Raw genomic sequence first — 27118 nt, forward strand, 5'->3', positions numbered from 1 at the left:
AGCCAATGTGGGCATGTGAGAAAGCTTGCCAGTAGCTTCTTGTGGGTCAGTGGTTCTTTCCGGGGTTTTCCGGGTTCTTCCTCCACCATTAATACTGGCCGCCATGTATAGCCTATTGTGCTGAAAAATGACGTTAAACCCCACAACAACAACAACAACAACATTGATATAATTAAATGTCCAACACTTGTTTGAGTGTAATTGAGGCTCAGCAAGATAATAAAGCCTCTCTTTCATTATTCTTTTATTATATTGTTAATGCCAATATGTAACATTCATCAGACTTGGACATTTTCATATAAATGAAATTGGAAATAAGCTTGGCAGTGCAAGGGACATAACTGTTTACTTTGTTGAGTGTGCTTGAAGGATTTGTCTCCCATGAGTTACAGCCCGAACTCTTCTTGTATTTGGTAATAAAAGGCTTTCTTTGCTGTTATATTTCTTTCTGTTCTTTTGCAGAATAATGACGCACTGAACAGAAACTATCCCAGAGTAGTAAGTACAATTTTACTTGCAAAACTTCTAAAGGATAAAACACCCTGGAAAAAAGCAACATACCAATATAATCTTGGCAGCACAAACTTTCTTTGTCTCATGTGGGTAGAGTGTAATTATTCATTGATAATTAGTATATTTTTTCCACTGATGCATATTGTCAGTAATTTTTTCCCCATCATGATGTGTGATGAATTGAAGCAAGATGATATATCAATGCTAGTCATGATTAGTGCTACATATTAGCTACTTGTTTTCAAATAAAAATTTCTTTCTCTTTCTTTCTTTCTTTCTGCCATTTTGTCTTTTTTCTTTGTATCTATTTTTCTTTCTTTCTGTTTGCCTTTCTTTCTTTTTTTTTTTTTTGTCTTTCTTTTCGCCTTTCTTTTGTTTTGCCTGTTTTTATGCTCCCATTCTTTGCATCCTGATTTGGCTTTTTGTTTTGGTCCCAAGAAGCTTATCCTGCAAAAACCTCACCAAGTAGACAAATGAAATTTGGCAAATATTTGTTTAATAATTATATAGACAATCTGATAAAATCATTATCCCATCATAGCAACTTTTAACTTGTAAGGCATTTGTAAACTATTTTGTTTTCACATCAGTTATTCTTGGTGGTTTTGCAGAAAAGCACAGCTTCATCAGGACTTGAATTCAGTCAGGGGGATACAGTGTTTCTGTAGAAGGATCATTGTTATTTGGGCTAACAATTTGAAGTTTGTTGTGACCATATATATATATATATATATATATATATATATATATATATATATATATATATATATATATATATATATATATATATATATATATATATATATATATATATATATATATATATATATATATATATATATATTGTTGCCCTTTGTGTGTGAGTGTGCGAATTTGTTCATCCAAAACAAAGTTTGTCTTTGATTCTTTTTCTACCTGGACAATTGTATTGAAACTTCTATTGTTGGTGTAGATGCAGAAGAAGGTTTCACTTTTTCTTTGGTCCATTTTGGAGATATTTCTTGGAAAAAGGCAGAATTTTGAGGGTTTGCGTTGTCTGTATGTATGTGACTGCATGCACATACATCATTACAAATCAACATTGACAGGTGTGTATTCACTTTATGATGTTTCGTTGTTAAAGGTCTGGAGGGGGGAATGGTTGTTGTTGGTAATATAAGAAATATATGTTCAAGTGAACATGCCTAAGATGTGGGAATATGCATTTGAGCTTTAGATAACAGTTTTAAAAAAATTAATGTTTGCTCCAATACAATCTTGGCACCTTGTCTAGAACTAATTGCGTTCTTTCAAACTTTTCATAGGGTATTTTGTGAAAATAAGACATTAATCATGGTTTTTGAATGCAATATATATATCTGAGTGACCAAAACTAATTTAGAGTGGTTCCATTAAATGGTGAGTTTGAGGAAGTATTTTCCAAAGGATCAAGTATTGTCATTTTAAAGAGGCATCAAACATGTAGAACTTGAATTTAAATTGATCAAACACACCATTAAACAACATGGATTGTGTCTACAGCAGAACAATGAATTTACAACCTTGGATCAAACGTTTCAAAATAACTTTCATAATTTTATCACATCAAAAATTGTTTTCATGCATTTTTTTTATATGACTACTAGAGCTCTTTGCATTGTCTGTGACTGCATTAAGTTGGTTTTTCAACAGTACTTTATTCCAAAGAAATTGTATTTCTAGTTCAGAACTATATGGTACATGTGCTCCCTGTCTCAATAAAGACAACCCCAACCACCCACCCACCCTATCCCTGATCAGATGATATAATGACTGATACCAAAGGACATTATTCCTTCTTTATAAGACAGTTCATTATAACACATCAAGTTACAAGAGATGCTGTGGTCATGGATCCCACTGCATATAAAGTGGTAGTAAAATTATTTAATGTACCTCAGTATAGGGTGGTCTCACTATAAGGTTTACTTCCATAGACAGTATTATGAGGGATTACTATAGTATATTTTTCCCATTTTTTCCCTCTTAAAAGGCTACTTATTTTGTAAAGCCATCTTTTCATTAGACAAGGCGTGGCCTCAGGATGGATAAGGGGGGTACTTGCCCTGCTGTATATTTTCCTCTGCTTTTAAGTCTTTGGTTTCCTACACAAATAACTTTACATATCACTAGTGGCAGCAAGGGCTTCATTTCTCAATTTTTTAAATGGCTTTGATTTGTCTGATGCCTGAAGTAGTCTGGGATACAATACAGAGAGAAATGAGTTAGGATAAAGTTCAAGTGCCTGGAGTGTTGTTTGGGGTGCTTATTATAGCTGATTTATGTAATTTCCATTATTCTAAGTGGCAAAAGCAGACATTTTGGATGCAGAATGCTCCAGGCTGCCAGGTTGTTGGGGACTTTTAAATCTATTTTCATTTTGTAATCAAGAACACTGTCTGGTACATTGCTGCAGTATGTAAACATAAATAAGTTCCCATTTTATAAACATTTATGTAGTAATTAAAAGTTTCTCAAAACTGTAGAAATTATGAAGCTTTATTAAGGTAAAAGTGGATCAAGGATGACAACAATTTTTGTATTTTTGATAAATTGCCCTTCAGTTTATGTTTAATTCAAATACGAAAATATATATAAATTTCAGACCTAGAATATAATTAATAATTATTTGTATGTAACTGATTTTTACATAAAATTGGCATTTAAGATGAATACATTTATTACCATCTAAACTGTAATATGAAATTGCAGATAAAACAACAAGTGTGTCTGTTTTTATTTCTAATATTTCCAGTTTCAAATCAAGTAAGATGAGACTGGATATTGAAATAAATCATGTTCACGTTTCTCTCATAATGTGGTTGTCAGGGTCACTAACTGTCAACAATTTTATGTACCAAACTGCATTATAATGGTCATCATTCTCAATAGATTTAAAAATTGATGAGTCTTTTGACCTTTGATCTCAAAATCTTGAGTATAAATGAAAGTATTCAAGAGTCAAAACTGAAATCTTGAGCAGATTCATTTTTTTCATGAGCTCATAGCTTGAATTGTTTGTTATTTGTAGAGCAGACTGATGTTTAAGATTTTTTGTCTCATGTTGAATAAAGAGAAACACTTGTACTGTATTTTGTCTCACGTTGAATAAAGAGAAACACTTGTACTGTATTTTGTCTCATGTTGAATAAAGAAAAACACATGTACTGTATTTTGTCTCATGTTGAATAAAGAGAAACACTTGTACTGTATTTTGTCTCATGTTGAATAAAGAGAAACACTTGTACTGTATTTTGTCTCATGTTGAATAAAGAGAAACACTTGTACTGTATTTTGTCTCATGTTAAATAAAGGGAAACACTTGTGCTGTATTTTGTAAGAAACATAAATTTAATGTGAGACAGGAATGGCCATTACTTATGTTTGCACAAGTGTTTAATTACATATGACTGTGTATATTTGGTGTATAAAAAGAGAAAAAAGATTATCTAAAAAAAATTGTTTTTTAAATTCTCAAGATATTCTCTTTTGAACTCCTGAAATCATTTTAAATGCAAGCATATTCCCAGTAATTACACAAGTCACATATCTAATTTCTATATCATAACAAATTCAATCTGATTAGGATGCATGAAACTAATGAATCAAACATCATGAACAAGGCATATCCATTGTTTTCATGGATGAACACCACAACAAGGCATATCCAGTATTATCACGGATTAACACCACAACAAGGTATATCCAGTGTTATCATGGATGAACACCACAACAAGGCATATCCATTGTTGTGGATGAACACCACAACAAGGCATATCCAGTGTTATCATGGATGAACACCACAACAAGGCATATCCAGTGTTTTCTTGGATGAACACCACAACAAGGTATATCCAGTGTTATCACGGATGAACACCACATCAAGGTATATCCAGTGTTGTGGATGAACACCACAAGGCATATCCAGTGTTTTCATGGATGAACACCACAACAAGGCATATCCAGTGTAATTATGGATGAACACCACAACATGGCATATCCAGTGTTTTCATGGATGAACACCACAACAAGGCATATCCAATATTATCACAGATGAACACCACAACAAGGCATATCCAGTGTTTTCATAGATGAACACCACAAGGCATATCCAGTGTTATCATGGATGAACACCACAACTGGTGTTTTTGTATACCCTTAAGTCATCTGACAATAAAACATGTCTACTTGCCATATATATTCACTTATAAGTCAAGTCAAACTGCAAACAATAAAGATCCTGGTCTGCCATACCATAATGCAGTTGCAGATCATGGTCTGTGTTCTTTGTTTTACTGATTATTCCTAATAAATGAGTATATACGGTAATTATATCATGTTTTTAATCTTTAGCAGCAAAGTTTTGACTGACGAACCTTGTGTTATAACAGTTCACAAACACATGTAACACAGCAAATTTGTTCCATTTTGTTATTCAATCTCAAGTCACTAAAACAAAATCACTGAACTTAATGTCCTGTAAATTCTTACTGAATTAAACATTTTTTAAAACACCAGACTTTTTAAATGTTTAAAAACCACCCTATTTTCTATGGTTTTGTCTAACTGGTTATAATTTGATGAGCAATCAAGTAAAGTCAATATTTGAAGAAAAAAACATCCAATCAATCATAACTGATTTCCTCATTTTCTTACTATTATATATGCCTGACTGCTCTGGTGGCCTTGTGGTTAGAGTGTCCACCTCGGATGCGGAAGGTCATGGGTTCGATCCCTGGCTGAGTCATACCAAAGACTTACAAAAATGGTACTAACAGCTACCTCGCTTGGTGCTCAACATTAAGAGGTTAGTGTTAGGACTGGTCGGCCTGGTGTCAGGATAATGTGACTGGGTGGGACATTATGTTACTTGTCTGCAGCATGATGACCCAGTGCTAGACATCAGCATCAACTGCCACACTGCAGACATCGAAGCAATATGACTGATTTTTTTAAAAAGCTACGCTAAAAATCCAAATCATACACACATACACTATTATATATGCCAAAGATGATAACTTAAACAAGCTAATCTTGATTCAGTTATGCACACCTAGATGTGATTTCAGTGACTTGTTATTCCCTCCCAGTTCGTATTGATTTTGGTGTGATATCATTGGCACCCCATCTTAAATCACTTTGTGTTTTTAAAACACATGGGATGGAATTTCCATGCATTAGAAATGGGTCACATTTAAATTCCAAGCATCAAAACCCAAGGGTAATCATTTATTGAGAACCCTGAAGATATATGTATGTAATCACAATACATTGATGTTTTGAAAAGTAAATTAATATATAACACTAGTTTCACATACTTTTCTTTCAATCGGTGTTGTTATTAAAGATCAAGTGTACATTCAGACTCAAATCAGTATCTTATCAAGTCCAAAAACTCATTAAATCCAAGTTCATTCGAAGTGGGTTTTAGTGTATCTCACATTACGGTGGACCATTGTTATAAGGCATTTCAGTGTAACACAGTTCACTCTTAAGCAGATATGAAAATGGATCCCATGACATTATATTATGTCTGATACCCCACTATAAGGAATCCTTACTTGTATCACAGTATACATTATATCATGTACATTTATGATACCCCACTATAAGGAAGCCTTACTTGTATCACACTATACATTATATCATGTACGTGTATGATATCCCTCTTTAAGACAGCCTTACTTGTATCACAGTATACATTATATCATGTATAATGAACCCCACTCTAAGTTAACCATAATTATTCCAAAATGTACATTATGTTTTAATGTACCCCACTATAAGGCAACCTTATTGTAACAAAATTTACATGATATATGTTTTAATATACCCCACTATAAGGCAACCTTATTGTAACAAAGTTTACATGATATTATGTTTTAATATACCCCACTATAAGGCAGCCTTATTGTAACAAAGTTTACATGATATTATGTTTTAACATACCCCACTATAAGGCAACCTTATTGTAACAAAGTTTACATGATATTATATTTAATAAACCCTTCTAAAAGGTAGCCTTAAAAATGGATACTTTTTTGTCTCCTTTTGAATGGCCTAATAGTGAGGAAGCACTGTGTCTTAAGTGGTTATCACAGGAAAATGAAATCAGATATTGGCTTTGTGCCAAGGGAAAGCATTAGCAACTCTCATCAGTATGGTGTTAGAAGGCCACATCAGGTGTGTGCTTCTGTCTGTGCACACTAATTATCCTTGACACAAGGCAGGTGATGGCAGTGTCAAAAGTCAAAGCTAACAGGCTTATATGAGGTCAGCTTACCAATAATTTAATTAATGAACTAGTGTGCAGTTTTTGTTGAAACAAACCAGGCTAACATGGCAATAAAAAATGAGGACTGTCTGAAGTTGTAAGATAGAATAACAACAGAAGATGGTATCTTTGCTTCCTAAAAATAAATTGATGATACTAGTAAATGCTGATATTTAGTACAGTATAGGTGGAAAACATCATAACAGGGGTGAATAGCTACTTATTATTGGCATGTTTTACTGCTAAAGATGTTTACAAATTGACAGTACAGTAATTGGATTTGATTTTTTAACTTTAGTTTCAGTTCTGCTGGTCATAGACCAGCAGAACTTATGGGATAGGTATGTATCATTTGGCATACATTTGTTGTTGCTACTCCTCCTAAACTATTGTACTTGGAGGATTGCTATCAAACTACACAAATATTCATCCCATGGTCTGGTTAGTCCTAAACGAAAGACGTATGATATGGCTGCCACAGTGACCATCTTGAAAAACTTGTTCTTGCTATTTCTCCAGAATGGATGGTGACATCAGCCTGGGGTTTTCACCAGAAGGCTTTTTTGGTCTTTAAATTCATTTGGAATAAAATGTTGCTGATCTGATACCCAATGTGGCAATCACTATTATCCCAGAATGAATGGTCATATCAACATGGGGTTTTCACTGAAAGGCTTCTTTTGAGGTTCCAGTTGATTGTAAATGAAAATGGTACCGATATGATTTATATCATGGCTGCCATAATAGCCATCTGAAAATCATGTAATCACTACTTGTCCTTGACTGCTAGTCATATTTACATCCTTCTTTTAACAGTAGACTCTTGTGATGTGTAGTTTTTGCTGTATATCAATAGTGCCAATCTATATCCAATATGGCCACTATCTTGAAAATCTTGTTGTCATTACCTGCCCAAAATGTAAAGTCATTTTCGACATGGGCTTTCCACCAGAATATTTACAATACCTTTTTGGTCCAAAAAAAAATGGTGTCATGTTGACATCTAGTATGTAAAATGTAAAAAACTGCAATAAATTCTGCTGTCGCTAAAGGATATTATGGATGGTGTAATACTCAGCAGTTAGAAGGAGAAATGGTCGGGAAAGTCTTTTTAGCTAGAAAAGCCTCAGTACCTATGAGGCACTCATTTGTTTTTAGTACAAGGGATGATGTTTTAATGGATAATAAAGTATATAATAATTGTGTCTTTACTTCTTTTTTATTTATACAGAAAAACAAAGTGTAAATATCTGTAAATATTTGCAGTACATAAAAGTTTTCTTATTAAATGGTGTGCTTCCATTCTTGTTTTGCTGAATAAATAAAGATAAGTCCTATCTATCAACCTTACAAAATTCTGTGGAAAGAAATAAAATGTTTATTTGTAAAATATTTGGCTTGGGAAAAGAGGCAGAATACAATATAGCTCAATTTTGGGCTTTGCAGAATCAAATATCTTGTATAGTTCTCACTTATTTTAGTGCTGTCCAGGGGATATATCACCTTATTGTAAGGCTACCTCAAAATGAAGTATATGTACACTTCTCCCGCATAATTGCTGTCCATGGAAGCCCTAGTGAATATCACCTTATCATGAGACCACCTTATAATAATGTATATATATATATATATATATATATATATATATATATATATATATATATATATATATATATATATATATATATATATATATATATAGTATACTGCCTTATAGTGAAAATGTCTTATAATGAAGTATAAGATATAGTACTGCCTTATTATAATGCTATACATGGGAACCATAAATTATAATGCCTTATAGTGAGAATGTCTGATAATGAAGTCCTTGATACACCTCATTTTACTACCACTGAATGAAATGACCATGCACACCTTACAACAGGAACTGTTTTATAATGAGGGGTTTTGTATTGACGGAGTGCTGTATTTTGAATTTACTAGTTTTCATGTAGTATCAGTTTGAAAGACCCCACATTTACAGACCCCCCACACAGTGATTTTTCTGTGAAAACAGTAAGACCACAGTCCACAGGTTTAATAATTGTGAGAAAAAAATAGTTTTCCAAGCTTTATATGCATAAAAACTATATTTATTCACAGTATGGGGCAATTTACACATGTTTTTCAGTCTTGCAAATTTATTGGCAAAATGGTTGGGTTTTCTTTACAAAAAATATGAAAATTGCAAACAAAATTAAAAATATATTTTTTGAAAATTCTTCAGTTAACAAAAATTAAGATGCACACTTTTCAAATTTAGAACCTACATAATGGAAATATCTCCATTACTTTGTTTACAAAATTGACACATCACTGGAATGGAGGTAAAATGACTCATTAATGTAATATTTTCTGTAAAACGGTATTTTTTTGACGTGAACATTGTATTACTTTATTTGAGACATTTATTTGAAGCTAGGCCACAAATTATTGAATTTTCCAAGAAGAATAATTTTGATAATTCACTAGAGTGGAATAACATATTTTTTGTGACTACATCATCAATAGACAATGACCATGTTATCACCAAGAAATTTTAATTAATTTTGATGCATGCTTGGTCTAATGGTAGATATGGATGCTTTGATGAATCAAGTTCATATCCCACAACAATCTGCATATACTTTTTTCCCTCAATTATATATATATATATATATATATATATATATATATATATATATATTTGTTATGCGCTGTTTTCAAATGAATTAGGAAGAAGATATATGTCACTACTGGTATTTTCTGTGCGAATATACACAAAACACAGCAGAATATCAACGGTAAACCACTGACATTTTATCATGCATGATACAGTAATTGATCTGTTATATAAGTCTGTTATGCAGATTTAAAGTTTAAACCTAAAATAAAAAGAAAATTTGCTTGCTCTGAGTAAATAATATATTTCATCTGGTGGGTCAAAAACTTGTCCACTCAATACAATGTATCCATTATTCACACGTTTCAAGCGGATATCTTCTATATACGTAATTGGTAATAAAAACTGTTTGCAGTTTGGATGAAAATCTTACGTTATTAAAAACAGGATTTGCACGTGTTGTATTGCAAACTGTCCAGGTGTCTAACCATCCAGGCAGCAGATATCCTCTTACTCAGAGAAGCTTAGCACAGCAGGTGTCATTGCATATTGGCAGATGTGTTGCCTGGAAGTTAGCATTGGCTTATGGTCCATTGGAATGCTGAATAAGAAACAGTTGACTAATAGCTGGTGGTAGATTGGTGGAGTCTGGGGATTTGTCTGGCTCAGGTAAGTAGTTTAATTCTCAAAGTGTGGTAGCTCATGAAGTTGTGTATGTAATCTTCAGTCTACTCCAGCAGAGAAGCTGATGAAGCAAGAGTTGACTAACAGCTGTTGCCAGATAGTTTGATGCCTGGGATTCATCAGTTTAATGTAGCATGAATTGCCCCAAACAAGAAACTTGTGCTTATATCATCCTCTTTCTTTCCATCTTCAGCAACCTGTACCTGGAGGGGTATCTTCACGTAGTGGAACCATGTCCACGCTAAGGGATATGATTGACAGGTGGGTATTGCAGCTTCTGTCCTCCTCCATTTTCTGAGGATTTTTCACATCTGCATAACAAGTCACAAACAAGTCAATGTCATAGGATAAACCATTGCCAGAGAAAGCATGCAGTATTGTACACTGTAACAAGACTTTTTGTGATACATTCTTGTATTATAATGCACTAAACTTTTCAAGTCACTAGAGCAAAAGAAATAGGTCGCTTTAAGCTGCTTTTGCACATGGTAACAAATATTCCGTAATATTGATGTCCACATTAACAATGTTAAGTCAACAAGAATGCCATTGGAAAAGTCTTACCAGCATCTCACATGTGCTTCAACAGCAACACAAGAATTGACAGTGATGACTGTACAAAAAAAACCCAACATACACTGAATGAATAAACAAAAAAAAATAATCGATACTTGTTTTCTTCCATCGTTGTAAATTTTTTTACTTTGAATGAGACTGGAGGTCTCCTCCAGAATCGTTTTCCCCTCAGGCATTGATGTTTCTAGCTGTTTGGTATGCAATGTTTATTCTGCATGTCATGGACATAAAATGCATGATGGGACAGGTTGATGCATCACATCAGAACCTACATGAATGCAGATAAAAATGTTTAGAAAATCCAACACAGATATTCAGAATGTTTGCTTTAAAATCAGAAACGCAAGGTGTGCAATGTCCCCATCCTGCATTTTTGCATGTGACTGGTTTTCATGCATTCTTGTATCCACTGTAAACCTCCCCCCCCCGGTCAAGCCCGAAATGATAAAGCAAGCCCAATTACTTGACATTTGATAATGCACACAAATTCTGTCACTGTAGGTGTGATTTCCTTTCCTTGTCTTCCATCATGTGTGTGTATGTGTGTGTGTGTGTGTTGTGTTCACAAATAAGGATTGGACTTATAACATTACTTTTGTCCAACTGTATCTCTCTAAATCCATATTAAAGTCTATTATGGTCTACATTTAGGTCATTTTGCCAGGCATTGGCCAGGGTATGTGTTCCTTGAAAACATTTCTACTTATTTACATTTAGTAACAATATCATACATGACAGTATTGAATTACAGAACTGAGTTACTATAAATACCTTACCATATTTACCCACTGACAAACCAATGCTTGATGACAAGACCAACCTATTTTTTTACAAAATTGTAACCAGTGTTTATAATAGCAAAATCACATTTGACGATATCAACATGTATACATATTGTCTAGCTTTATCTGGAGGCTGGTCCCCATAGGCATATTGTGTGAGAAATACTATACATCTTTTATTGAATGATTATATTTAGATTCCAAATCTTTCTTTTCACCTTTTCACAGGAACCAGGATCCAGGAGGGGAAGAGGTCATCCTGGATCTTGTGTACATCACAGAACGCATCATCTGTAGGTATTAAACCTGGAAAGTAAAATGGATGTCCTGTCCTGGATTTGAATCGTAGTGTGACAGTTAATCACAATAATCTAAACTTTGTCAGATTATTATTTATAGAGTTACCTGGCCATCACTGAAAATTGCATTTATACTTCATGTCTCTTTAATCGTTGATGCTTAGCATACTTTTATATATATAAAAAAATAAGACTGTGTCTTGTAAAAGAATGGGTGCTGTCTGATCAATGTTTAAGAGTCGTCTCCATTTTTTGTTGATCCTACATTTGTAGGAAGTGAGATACGGTAGTCATTTTTCCAGTGGCAGTATCTACTACTTGGCACAAATCATTTTGATGTGTTTGTTTGCCTCTTTTACCTTGAGGTCAAGGTCAGTCATATAAACTTCATGTTAATGTTTTGGTTACTATTTTGACCTTGGTTTGTATTTCCTTGATCACTTGAGGGATTTCAGTGTTACTCTGAATTGATCATTAGGACACTAAGACACTTTATTCTGTGATAAACACACATGCCCCTTTGACCCCAGGGTCAAGGTAACTGTCAGAGAAAATATGTTAAGGTTTTGGCTAAACATTTTTCATTGGTTTTAGATGTTCCAAACCTTTCTTCATATTTGCAGTGAATGATTATGAAGCTAAGACAAATCATTTATCAGCACGCTGGATTACCCCAATTGACCTTTTGGCCAAGGTCACAGTCATAGAAATGTGTGTAATGGTTTTGGCTAATGTCATGATCATTTTATTGGCTAAACACTTTGATGCGTTTTTAAAAATAAATACTAGTGATGAATTATGATGAATCTAACATAATTCATTCTGTGACATTGTCACTCACCGTTTTGACCTATGATTAAAATGAACCATCTATTTCTATCAATTAGCCATAGTGGGAAAATTTTGGAGTCACCTCTGTAACGTGCTCTTGAGGTTAAGGAGAGGGGAAAAGGGGGAAAACCCCAGCAGTTGAAACCTCCTGTCTTGGATTGGTGATGACATTTTGCACGTACAAATTAAACCCAGGACAGCAGAAGTGCAAATCAAATGGAACAATGAGACTTAGTCAAGATATTTTTGTTTTGGTGAATTTTCATGGCATACATGCATTCAGCATGTTCTCAATATAAAATACAGATGAACTAATGAAGTATGTTAATTAATAAGGCACACAGAAATGTTCCTAACTGTTTTGGCAAAGGTTGAAATGGTATCAGACAGTTTGGCAGTTCCCATCCACCCTACTCTAACACCATGTAACTAATATTATTAGCATCATTCTATATGATATAGCAGCAGGGTCCATATTAGGGGCAGTTCAGGTAAAGTTGTTTGCCTTTGAATTAATCATTTTTGCCTAAATGTGCCAAAAACCCATGTTCTCATCAGCTTGCTTTGATTTCATGACATTCCTTCACTTCATTTTGTTTGAAATTCAGTACAGTGCATTGTACATCAAAGGATAAAGTCAAACCTTGTGTTAATTTTAGCTTTAAAAATGGTGGAATGTTAGAAACTGATATTTTGTGCTCTGCGTTGAATTTTGTTGCCAATTTGTTCATCATAAAGGTCATTGCATTGCTGTCTATGGAATTCCTGCCAAAATTAGCACATTTTCCATGACAAATTCCTACCAAAAATCCACGTATTATCCTTGATAAATTCTTGCCAGAAATCACGTATTTTATCCTTGATAAATAAAAGCTGTGATGGTTAGCATGTCTGACTTGAAACCAGAAAGGTGCAGGTTTAAATCCTACCAGCAGTTCAGTCCATGTCAGCTACCATGGTGTTTCCCTGGGGTAGGCACTTACTCCATTTGTCTCAGCACTGAACAAACTTCATGGTGCTGTGCCATAAGACAAGCCAAATCAGGTTGTTGGACTTCTGGGTTTAGTGCCATTTTCAGTGCTTGATACATGGTAGCCAGTATATTTGGTAGAGGAAGAACCCAGGGAAAACCCCAGTAAGAACCACTGATTATTAGGAAGATACTGGCAAGGATTTCTCACACACCCAGATTGGCTGAGCCCGAGACTCCACTTCATTTGGACTGAGATGGCAGTGATAGGTAAAACGAGTGCTTTAGACCACTCTGCTACCCAGGGCTATGAAACCAAATCAAACTCTGAAAAATCAAGTTAAAAATTGGCATGTTGTAGCCCAATCAGAAACAAAGTATGACAGGTCTATTGTTAATAAATGTAATCATTTTATCCAATATTTCACCCATTAAACCATGTGACAAGATGGTTTTTCAATGGAAACAATTATTGATTGTTAACTGTAACCTATTCTCAAAGTTGCTATAACTGCTTAGACAACAGCTGTTAGGAAGCAAAATTGGAAAATTTGAAATATATTTTGAAAAAGTTTTAATAGTTATTCTTTAGTATCTTACTCAGTTGACCTGCAAATATGCAGAAACAAATTTTTTAAGCAATTATTGTGGACATAACAAATGTGAACATGCTACACTTGGCTTTATTGTAGCTTGAGAGAGACAACAATTGTACATAAATATTAGTGACAACTGTGTCCAGCTTTGACCTTATTCATGCAAAGAAGATATTTCAGTTAGACTTAAATAGCAAAAAGGCCCAGTTATTTATGCCAACAACCTGTTATACACTATATTTATGGCATAAAACATTTCAACCAATAAATTTACTTGAACATTGTGTTTAGTGTTAATGGCTGTTCCAGTAAAATATTATTGTGGCCCAGGGAAGGCACTTTGAACATGGAGTAGCACCCCTAGATGCATTTAAGAATATTGTATCATTTTATATGAACTCTTTGTGTAATTGGAGTACCCTGGCATATATTGTTACAAAGCTGTCTTACCTTGGTACCATATATGTTTAAAGGCAACAATCCTAAACCATTTTCTGAAATTGTTGTCATCATTTTTCATTACCTCTGTTTCCATCATTATCAACATAATTTTTATGCTGAATCACATGATTATAGTTATAATTAGATTAATAGTTGTATCCAACATTTCATATTTACAGCTAGGGACCAACCAATTTTTTTTTCTTCTTTTTTGAGACTGAATATTATTTTTTTATTTCCTCAAGATTAGCAAAATTTTCAGTTATTGTAATGAATATAATTATTTTTTCCTTCAATTCAGAGCAATAATATCTTTTTGATGGTATTTTGGGGCCAGACATTTATTCAAAGGAATGTAAGGCCCCTGCCCCCCTCATTAAAGGATGCCTAATTTGGTAAAATCTGGATGACAAGTTAACACCCTTTAAGTTATTGGTATGTATTGTTGTTGATGAGGGATTAATGATAATTACATTAATACAAAACTATTTTCAAATGATTAAACATTGATACTTATGCACCAGATTTAACAGCATATGAAAACACTTGCTTGAAGTGGAGAAAAATGAAGGCATTGGATGTTGAAGTCTTAAAGGAGATAAATAAATAGCAGTCATAGGAGGACCCATATATATGTACATTGTAGACTTGATTTTCATTTTTTCACATAGGTGTTACAGTATGTTTTTTCTACCATTTATTTTAGCAATGTCATTTGTGTCTGAAACCCATGAAAACACATACAAGTCCAACTTGAAGGAAGTCACACGCATGCTTAAGTCCAAACATGGAGACCACTATCTGGTGAGTAGAAAGATTTGATATGGAGTGTTTTTGGTAATATTGTAACCACTGTGTTGAGTAGAATGATTTGAGATGGAGTGATATTGGTAATATTGTAACACATACTGGACTGAACATATCAAACATATCAGTAAAAAAATCAATTCAAGTTTATGACTTCTCAGTAGGATAAGACATTTTCTCCCTGAAAGGCACATAAAACTATTTTATAATAGTTACATACAACCCTATTTGGACTACTGTAGTACAGTATGGGGTAATTCAAATGATGAAAACATAGCAAAGCTGGCACATCTTCAAAAAAGAGCATTTGGGCTAATATCAATCCAGAAAGAAAGCAAAGGAAAGTTTAGCTGGTAGGTTAAAAATATTACCTATTAAAGACCGAATCTGTTTGAGAAAAGCCAAATTAATGTACATGATATCTCATAATAGTGCTCCTGAATATTTACAATCACTATTCCAGTATAGGCTACCTGGTAATACTCCCCACCTGCGATCCATGTCTACCAAACAGTATAAAATTCCCAAACCAAATAAGGAGTTATTTAAAAAAGTTTCCAATACTCTGGAACTTTGCTCTGGAATAGTATTCCAGTTGAGTCCAAACCCAATATATCCAGTGGCTTCAGAGATGCAGCTTAAATAAATAAATTCCTTTGTATGAGGGCCTCAAGGTAGATTAGTTTTTAGCTAATTGTGTTACCCTCTTTAAATAAGGTCATTGTTATTTTATTATTATTATTATTATTACTATGTGTTGAGTAGAATGATTTGATATCGAGTGATATTGGTAATATTGTTTTCTGTTACATGCAGTTGTTTGCTGTTTGTAGGTAGTTTCTTCTGTTAGATGCAGTTGTTTTGGAATTTCAAGGTAGTCTCTTCTATTACATACACTTGTTTGGAATTTGGAGGTAGCCTTTTTCTTTTCTGTTACATATAGTTTTTTATTTGGAGGTAGTCTCTTCTGTTACTTACAGTTGTTTGGAATTTGGAGGTAAGCTCATCTATTACATGCAGTTATTTGGAATTTGGAGGTAGTCTTTTTGTTTCATGCATTTGTTTGGTATCTGGAGGTACTGTCTCTTCTGTTACATGTATTTGTTTGGTATTTGGAGGTTGTCTTTTCTGTTACATACAGTTGTTTGGTATTTGGAGGTAGTCTCTTCTGTTACTTGCATTTTTTGGTATTTGGAGGTAGTTTCTTTTATTACATGCAGTTGTTTGGTATTTGGAGGTAGTTTCTTCTGTTACATACAATTGTTTGGTATTTAGAGGTCGTCTCTTCTATTACATACAGCTGTTTGGTATTTGGAGGTAGTCTCTTTTGTTACTTGCATTTGTTTGGTATTTGGAGGTAGTTTCTTCTGTTACATACAGTTGTTCGGTATTTGGAGGTAGTCTTTTCTGTTACATGCAGTTGTTTGGTATTTGAGGTAGTTTTTTATGTTACATACAGTTGTTTGGTATTTGGAGGTAGTCTCTTCTGTTACATACAGTTGTTTGGTATTTGGAGGTAGTCTCTTCTGTTACATGCAGTTTGGTATTTGGAGGTAGTTTTTTATGTTACATGCAGTTGTTTGGTATTTGGAGGTAGTCTCTTCTGTTACATACAACTGTTTGGTATTTGGAGGTAGTCTTTTCTGTTACTTGCATTTGTTTGGTATTTGGAGGTAGTCTTTTCTGTTACTTGCATTTGTTTGGTATTTGGAGGTAGTCTTTTCTGTTACATACAGTTGTTTGGTATTTGGAGGTAGTCTTTTCTGTTACTTGCATTTGTTTGGTATTTGGAGGTAGTCTTTTCTGTTACATACAGTTGTTTGGTATTTGGAGGTAGTCTTTTCTGTTACTTGCATTTGTTTGGTATTTGGAGGTAGTCTTTTCTGTTACATACAGTTGTTTGGTATTTGGAGGTAGTCTTTTCTGTTACTTGCATTTGTTTGGTATTTGGAGGTAGTCTTTTCTGTTACATACAGTTGTTTGGTATTTGGAGGTAGTCTTTTCTGTTACTTGCATTTGTTTGGTATTTGGAGGTAGTCTTTTCTGTTACATACAGTTGTTTGGTATTTGGAGGTAGTCTTTTCTGTTACATACAGTTGTTTGGTATTTGGAGGTAGTCTTTTCTGTTACTTGCATTTGTTTGGTATTTGGAGGTAGTCTTTTCTGTTACATACAGTTGTTTGGTATTTGGAGGTAGTCTTTTCTGTTACATACAGTTGTTTGGTATTTGGAGGTAGTCTTTTCTGTTACATACAGTTGTTTGGTATTTGGAGGTAGTCTTTTCTGTTACATTTAGTTCTGACACAGATGAGGTAGTGCCAGTGTCGTAAGACATGATTACTGCTTCTGTCTTATAAAGAAGATACATGACTTGTACATTCATTTATTAAAAATAAGTTTTTAAACATACATCTTTATTGAGCACAATGATTGGGATATATTTATAGACACAGTTCTGTTATTAAATCTGCCCCCCCCCCCCCCCCCCCCCCCCCCCGCCCTTAGGAATCACATTGTCACAAAATGCCAGAGAGGGAATTCTCCTGTGTGAAAATCTGTAGAAATCACTTCCCAAACTTTGTTCCATATACTTAACATATGCAGTAATTCAATAATGTTTTCTAATATACATCATCATCAAGCATTGATATAATTCAAGATAATTTAGAATAAAAAAAACCCATATTTATTTCATTATTAGTAATATTTTGCCTAATATTAAGATAACTGGTAACTGATGCTAATTATTAAGTAAATTATATAACAGATTATTGGGTGTGTATGGTGTATTTAATTTCCTACAGACAAAATAGCATTAGGACTCTTAGTATGAGGTCATATTAGGACTCTTAGTATGAGGTCATATTAGGACTCTTAGTATGAGGTCATGTTATTAGGTGTAGACCTAGGAGTCCATTTATTCAGGAACATGTGTCTGAAAACAAAATGCTGCAAAAGACATGTATTTCAAGGCTGCAAAAAACACTCTTTGAAATAAAGTGTGGTTGGTTATGCCAGCCTAATGCAGAATTTATTATATTTCCTTTTTAATATATTAATATAAAGTTCTGTGGTCAATGAATTAGTAGTCAAATCTCATACTGTCTGATATTAAAGCTGTACTTGTTGTTTTGGCCAAATTGCAAATTTGTTGACCATGTGCCAAAACAAGTTGTCCACCAGAGGTATCAGATGGTACCAAAACAATAACCTATAAATACAATGCTAAATTAATAGATCGATATGTAACAACTTAAAAATATAGTGCTAAACTACCAGAGCTACATGTGATAACCTATAAATATACTTCAAAATTACCAGATCTACATGTGATAACCTATAAATATACTTCAAAATTACCAGATCTACATGTGATAACCTATAAATATACTTCAAAATTACCAGATCTACATGTGATAACCTATAAATATACTTCAGAATTACCAGATCTACATGTGATAACCTATAAATATACTTCAAAATTACCAGATCTACATGTGATAACCTATAAATATACTTCAAAATTACCAGATTTACATGTGATAACCTATAAATATACTTCAAAATTACCAAATCTACAAGTGATAACCTATAAATATACTTCAAAATTACCAAATCTACAAGTGATAACCTATAAATATACTTCAAAATTACCAAAATCTACAAGTGACAATATTCTGTAACTATACTGCAAATTAACAGATCAGTTTGTACTAACCTATAAGTAAATCACTTATTTACCAGATATATTTGTAATAACCTATAAATATAATGATAAATTACCAGATATATATGTAATCTTTAAATGTAATGCTAAATTACCACATCTATATGTAATAACCTATAAATAGTCATACATAAGAGATTTTTGTGTAATAACATAGTCACAAATTACCAGATTTACATGTAATAGCCTATAAATAGTCATAAATACCAGATTTATATGTAATAACATACATAGTCATAAATTACCAGATTTACATGTAATAACATACATAGTCATAAATTACCAGATTTACATGTAATAACATACATAGTCATAAATTACCAGATTTACATGTAATAACATATATAGCCATAAATTACCAGATTTACATGTAATAACATACATAGTCATAAATTACCAGATTTACATGTAATAACATACACAGTCATAAATTACCAGTTCTACATGTACAGGTATAACAAACAAGACTTGCTACACAAGGCCAAACGTATATTGACTGCTTGTGACTTTCTTCATTTTAAGAGGCCATCGCAACATGCTATACAAGGCAAAACTTACTTTGTGACTTGCTCTGCTTTAGATTCTATTGATAGTTTCACAGTTGAAGAGTCCATTAGGAATTTCCCTATTGAAGAGTCCATTAAGAATATCCCTATTTAAGAGTCCATTAAGAATTTCCCTATTTAAGAGTCCATTTTTGAATAATCAGTAGTGAATTTCTCCATTTAAGAGTCGATTGCAACTAACATGTCTTCACTTCATGGTGTCAGAGATCAGTAATAAATAAAAATGTAGATGATGACAAGTTTTTTTTTTAATTGATAGAAATCAGAAATTTCATTTTCAGTTGTATAAAGCAATAAGAACCATGACAGTAGTCTTCTTTTAAGATTACATAATCAAGTTTTCTGGATAGAATTTTAGCAAGAATCAGGACTTTTTCATTGGTTTGATTGCTTCATCATGTTGTCTTGGTTTTAGCATCTATGTAGGAATACAGTGAGAATTCTATTTATTCTTTTTGTAGGTGTTGAATATATCAGACAAGAATGACGACCTTCCCAAACTCTGTCCTCAGGTATGTATTAAAGTCAAAAGTGTATTAGTTTTTGTAGTCCCATAGTTCTTTATCCCATTAGCTAAAGCCTGGGGCTTATAAAAAGCAGTAAAAGTGCACTCACTTTGCACATCTGCAATCACAGGTTTGATCCTTGGATACAGGAAGTGCATGTATCCATAGCTACCCAACCAAGATAGATCATGTCCTGATTGATGGTTTCTATTCTGTCTAGTTTCTGGGTGAACATACAAATATGAGCCAAAAATTCTTGATCAGTCACAGAACTGCTTGTCATGTCTGATGGTAGTATTCTTTTGTCAAGCATTCTCAAGCACTTGCTTTACACATGCGGTTGAATCTTGTCCAGTCAGAAATCATGTCAGCTGATCACCCTGAAACTACATGAATTAGTCCAGTGACCTCAGGCTATCCCCCCACTTCATCTGAGAAACTTCATGAGAGTCTAATCATGTCAGTCTAAAATATTGAATTACCTAAGAAACTAGTTGAAAGAGTCCAATGATATCAGCCTGTAACCCCAGTTTGCCTTTGAAACTACATGAAAGAATCAAATCATGCCAGCCTGTGACCCTAATTTGCCTTAGAAACTACATGAAAGAGTCAAATCATGCCAGTCTTGGCCTCAATTTGCTTTAGAAGATACATGAAAGAGTCAAATCATGCCAGCCTATAACCCCAGTTTGCCTTAGAAGCTACATGAAAGAATCAAATCATGCCAGCCTGTGATCCTAATTTGCCTTAGAAGGTACATGAAAGAGTCAAATCATGCCAGCCTGTGACTCAAGTTTGCCTTAGTAGGTACATGAAGAGACAAATTGTTTGCCTTAGAAGGTACATGAAAGGATAGAAATGAAAAACCATCGAGGATTATATCTTTGTGAGTAAATGTGTTACACATATTTGATGGTATGCACAAGACCTTAAGACAAATACCATGTCTTGGTGTCTTTTTTTGATGGACTCATTTTGTCAGAAAATGTGTTACATATATTTGATGGTATGCACAAGGCCTTAAGACAAATACCATGTCTTGGTGTCCTTTTTTGATGGACTCATTTTGTCAGAAAATGTGTTACATATATTTGATGGTATGCACAAGGCATTTAGACAAATACCATGTCTTGGTGTCTTTTTTTGATGGACTCATTTTGTCAGAAAATGTGTTACATATATTTGATGGTATGCACAAGGCCTTAAGACAAATACAATGTCTTGGTGTCTTTTTTTGATGGACTCATTTTGTCAGAAAATGTGTTACATATATTTGATGGTATGCACAAGGCATTTAGACAAATACCATGTCTTGGTGTCTTTTTTTGATGGACTCATTTTGTCAGAAAATGTGTTATATATATTTGATGGTATGCACAAGGCATTTAGACAAATACCATGTCTTGGTGTCTTTTTTTGATGGACTCATTTTGTCAGAAAATGTGTTACATATATTTGATGGTATGCACAAGGCATTTAGACAAATACCATGTCTTGGTGTCTTTTTTTGATGGACTCATTTTGTCAGAAAATGTGTTACATATATTTGATGGTATGCACAAGACCTTAAGACAAATACCATGACTTGGTGTCTTTTTTTGATGGACTTCACTTTGTGAGATGGTGGGAATGATGACAGCAGGAAGCACATTCTAACCAAAAATAATGTTGAATCAGTAGAAAAAACAATTATTGTTAGATCATGCGCAAACGTTGTCACACAAAACCACTTGCCACATAATTGCTACTTCACATTATGTGATGGCAGATCAGGTTCTTTGTTGTTTGCAGTTCGACCCAAATTTATAAGTGAGTAGGTATCGAATGTTGGCATAAATTAGTTGAAATTTTGTGATTTATGTTAAATACTCAGAATTCACTATTTTTCATGTGATGCTATGATGGAAGGATTTTGTAGTTGCTGTAAACTATGAAATGAGACCTAACAATGATATTTGTGTGGAGACTCTATGACAATAGATGAAAATTACCAATCCCAGCCAGCCAAGAAAAATAAAAAATCACTATTGGGCAAGTGAAATTTCAGGTACATGGAGAAATAAAGAACAGCATTTAATTGTGGAGAATATTTTCCCCATATCATCCTTTTCAGGCTAATAGGTCACAGTTGGAACAGGTGCCAACTCTCTTCAGCAGCCATAGTGTTGTCTACATTTCCCACACTTTATCAGACTCCCTGTTTTAACCTATTTTATCCAACACGACTGCTATTTCTACTTTGTTTCAGTTTTATCTTGAACGTGATTGCATGCTTAATGAATGGCTTTTGCAAAGTGAATTCAGATCTCATCTTTGGAATGTAAAGCTAGGTGTTTAAGATAGAGGCAACCTCAATGCCAGCAAATAAAAATCAATGATGCATGAATAGTATAAACAATGTCTGGCCATGTTTTGCTCCATGTAAGGTTGTCTGCCTTAGTCTTGGTCATCTGGGTGTGTCTGATGGCCTTGAATGTGGGTTATTTCGCATCTTTGACTGGAAATCAGTTTGGGTGTGCTCAAGACAGTGGTAGGTCACAAGTTGATAATGGATGACTTGTTGATAATGGATGACTTGTTGATGATGGATGATTGTTGATAATGGATGACTTGTTGATAATGGTTGGCTGTTGATAATGGATGACTTGTTGATAATGGATGGCTGTTGATAATGGATGACTTGTTGATAGTGGATGACTTGTTGGTAATGATGATTGTTGATAATGGATGACTTGTTGATAATGAATGACTTTAAAGTTCCTGTAGCCAGTATTTGTGACTTGGATCTAGATAATAATGAACATGTTATTGATAACTTGAAGACTGTTATTACCTTGGATTCATTTCTGGGGTCTCTTATCATTGAGAAAATATTGAGGTTTGTTTCTGGGTATCTCTGATCAACCAAAAAATAATTGATGTTTATTTCCATAGACCTCTGATCAACGAGAAATAATTGATGTTTATTTCTGGGGACCTCTGATCAACAAGAAACAATTGATGTTTATTTCTGGGGACCTCTGATCAACAAGAAACAATTGATGTTTATTTCTGGGGACCTCTGATAAGACAGAAATACAGAAAATTTGTCAGGAAATTAGGGTTCTGATTTGGGGTTAGATAGGACTGTGTGACAGTTTTGTAGTTCAGGGTTCCAGCAATATAACAAATCTGGGGAAAATAATCAATTTATATTGAAACTATGTTATTTGAACATTTGGACTCTGACACCAATGCATCACAGAAACTCACATGCCACACTTAGAATGGCAAAAAAGCTGGAGAACAAGTAGCCAGTAAAGCCAGAATCAATGGAATGCTAGTTTAGCAGATTTCATATTGCAAAAAGATTATTTTGGAGCAAAGGTATCACAGAGAATGCACCTCTGAGTTGTGGAGCATCTTGTACAGATACCGTAAGGATTTATTTCCTAATTTGTATTTGTTACAAGTCATGACTTGCCATTGTACTTGTTACTAGCCATGTCCTTCTATAATAATTGTTACGAGTCATGTGCCTCCATTGTACTTGCATGAACTCGTACATGATTCAAAATCATGGGCACAGACAATGTTCAATGAAGCACTGAAGTTCTTCTTTCTCTTCATAGGTTGTCGAGTATGGCTGGCCAGATGGGTTGGCTCCACCTCTGGAAAGGTTATGTAGCATCTGTAAATCGATTGATTCATGGATGGGATCCGTACCCCAAAATGTTGTGGTTATCCACTGTAAAGGTGGGCGGGGCAGACTGGCGGTTGTCATAGCAGCCTACATGAGATATACCAATATATGTGCAAGGTAAGACTGATCATATAGTGTAACAATCAAGGTCAGTATGCAAACCAAAAAATAAAGCAAATCTTTTTGTACAAAGAATTGATAATTTGGCAGGAATGTACAGGTTCCTGCTAGCCTGAGTTTCTTCTGGGCCCCTCTAGTGGTTTCTCATGACTTTCTACAGGCTGAGAGGGCCAGAGATTACATTATAATGAAATCAGTTGAATTTACTTTGTACGGCAAACATCAAAACATAACGCTACCTTGAAGAGAATGGTCTGAGATGTTTAGGATGCATTAAAATTTATGTGATTGAAACTCCTCAGCCTCTGCCATTATTGGCTAAAGCAGATTCCAAGGTGTTCCAAGTCATTTTAACTGATTGGTTATGTAGCAGTTTTTGCCTGGTACAAATAGATCGAGATGAAAGCCTGACATGGTTCCTGGACATGAGGCATCAAATGTTAGAATTATCTTCATAGTACTGAGATTTGGTGCTGTGTACCGTAAATTGTGGTACCTGAGACAGCTAGATTACAAAGGCTTGACTTTAATTTTGGTATCTGTGACTGCTAGATTACCAAGGCTTGACTTTAATTTTGGTACCTGTGGCATCTAGATTACAAAGGCTTGGTCTTAATTTTTGGTACCTGTGACAGCTAGATTACAAAGGCTTGACTTTAATTTTGGTATCTGTGACTGCTAGATTACCAAGGCTTGACTTTAATTTTGGTACCTGTGACATCTAGATTACAAAGGCTTGGTCGTAATTTTCAGTTCCCCTAGCTTGATTATATAGGCTTTATTCTTCAATCAAAGAAGTTCTCCTGTAGTTAAATATAATGGATTAATTAAAGTCAGAGGATATTTGTTCTGGGACACAAAGTAAATACTGCAAAATCACTTAAAACTTTCAATTTGTATTTTTTTTTCATCAGTACCTTAACTCAAGTAGCAGACCATGGCTTTGCTCTTGTGCTTGTTTTGTTACGTATTTTGGCCTAATTGTTTTTATGGTACATCTTTTCAGTGCTGATGGTGCCTTAGATAGATTTGCTCTGAAGAGATACTATGATGACAAACTGGGTGGTATCTCCTTGCCCTCACAAAGAAGGTAGGTGTATAGAGACCAGGTTTTCAAACTGGTCTTTTATCAATACAGGCATTAGGTTAGGTTTGGCTATCAAAACGATTAAGTAATGACTTTACGCCATCATAGACTTCCTGTGGATGCAGGGTTCTAAAACAGGCCTGATAGGCTTTCGTGCATATTGTAAGAGGTAACTGAAGAAGGCTGGAGCTGTAATGGTTCATTGGTACGCATGCCTTAATCATGACAGTAAAGGTGTGGATTTGAATCCTACCACCAGATCAATATAGGTCAGCTAGTTTGGTGTGTCCTTGAAGTGGACACTTTATTTCAATTACCTTGGCTCTGGATAACATAGTTGTGTTGCTGTGCCATTAAACACCAAACTTAATCAGATCACTATCGTAGCCGGAGAAGAGATCCGGCTGCTCATCCGTCTAATCATATCTTGCTGTCTGTTTGTCTGTGTCTGCATATCAGCTTCCCATCTATCTAACTGATTAAAGAAGTAGATAGGTATGTACTATTCTAATTACCTTTTTGTTTGTTGATTTGAGATTAAACAGTTGTCTGAATCAGATTATAAACAGATAAGGAGAAATTTGAAATGAAGTTTACTATAAACACAGAGTACTTTCAGCCTCTTTCCAGATCAATCAGAAAACACCTTAAAGCTGTGCAGTTTTCTATATATTTCACTTAGGTTTATATTCATTTAATGTTGATATGATTGAATGAACGTTGCCTGTTTCTACTTCTGGATAATAATAATAATAATAATAATAATAATAAAGACTTTATTAGAGAAGGTAACTCAGTTATTTACAGAACTAATCTACCTTGAGGCCTTTTATCTGTTATGTACAATATATACAGTATATACAATATGATGTGAAGAATCTGGCTTGACAATTAAGTGATTTTAAAATTTAAATTATCAAGCCTGGAACACATGCATAGGCATCTGTGAAAAAATAAACATATATAAAACATAAAAATATCATACTGCATTGAAAAATTCAGCTATGAAAATGATACAGAATTACAGAAAAGCAGGCAGTATTTTTTTTACTAGAACTGTTAAATTTTCTAAAGATTTCATCCCTTTAAGACATTGATTATGAAAAGAAGGAATGCTATGAGCCTGCCTTATGTCACTGGGAATGTTGTTCCATACCAGTGGACCAGTTTATTGAAAACTTTTTTTAAACAATCCCTTCTTTGGCCATGGTATAATGTAATTTTTACTTCTTATATTTCTGGATACTTTATACATCAATTTGGTCTTTCTAAGAAATACTCTTTCATGTATTTTTAATACCTTTATATTATTCATTGCATCCTGAAAATTGTCTATACATTGATCTAGAATTAAATGGCAAACCCTATATTGCAGTCTTACAAGTGTTGTTATGTTGAATTAGAGGTATTACCCCAAATTACATTACAGTAGTCCAGATATGGCTGAATATAACTTTTATAAAAGATGACCCTATACTGAAGGGTAATGTATGTTTTGATTTTCCTCGGTAGCCAAAGATAATAATTAACCTTGTTTGAAACATGTTTAATGTTAATAGACCAAGTAAGATTGTTATCTACAAATAACCAAGAATTCTATCTTGAAAGGTTGTATTAATTCTCACATTGTCATATAGAACCTGGAGTTTGTCGCTATCAAGTCTTGCTCATTTTTGTTGTAACCAGTAGGGCTTTCATTTTATCTGTATTTATGATCATACTGTTCTCCTTGCACCATACTTGAAGTCTGTTGAGAGCATCTTGTAAGTTATTTTCAAATACTATTTTGGTTTTACCCATCTCAGACTGTGTAGTTTCATCTGCATAGAGGTCAGTGGAAGAAATTGAAGTTCCAATCTTAAGAGGTAAATCATTGATAAATAGAATGAATAACAGAGCTCCAAGGACAGAGCCCTGTGGTACTCCACAAATAATATTTTTACTTTCAGAGAGTTGACCATTTAAAGATACTTTTTACACTCTTTCAGTCAAGTAAGAAGTAAACCAGTTTAGGGAGTTTTCACTGCGATGATAGTT

The 27118-nt window shown here is 34.0% G+C and overlaps 1 protein-coding gene across 13 annotated transcripts in view; it reads left to right on the forward strand.

Annotated features, from left to right (window-relative positions):
• Positions 1-27118, forward strand: part of LOC149791062 (tensin-3-like) — a 522379-nt gene that overhangs the window by 329797 nt on the left and 165464 nt on the right. For all 13 annotated transcript variants that reach the window (XM_089972994.1, XM_089972985.1, XM_089972988.1 and 10 more), the window contains 7 exons: positions 463-498; positions 10285-10352; positions 11678-11742; positions 15293-15390; positions 20148-20198; positions 23804-23991; positions 25001-25084. In XM_089972994.1, the coding sequence (XP_089829120.1) occupies positions 463-498; positions 10285-10352; positions 11678-11742; positions 15293-15390; positions 20148-20198; positions 23804-23991; positions 25001-25084 (590 nt within the window). The remainder of the gene's footprint in view (positions 1-462; positions 499-10284; positions 10353-11677; positions 11743-15292; positions 15391-20147; positions 20199-23803; positions 23992-25000; positions 25085-27118) is intronic.

Source organism: Sinohyriopsis cumingii, chromosome 10, assembly GCF_028554795.1.
Source record: "Sinohyriopsis cumingii isolate HCF-2022 chromosome 10, ASM2855479v2, whole genome shotgun sequence".
Taxonomy (NCBI): domain Eukaryota; kingdom Metazoa; phylum Mollusca; class Bivalvia; order Unionida; family Unionidae; genus Sinohyriopsis; species Sinohyriopsis cumingii.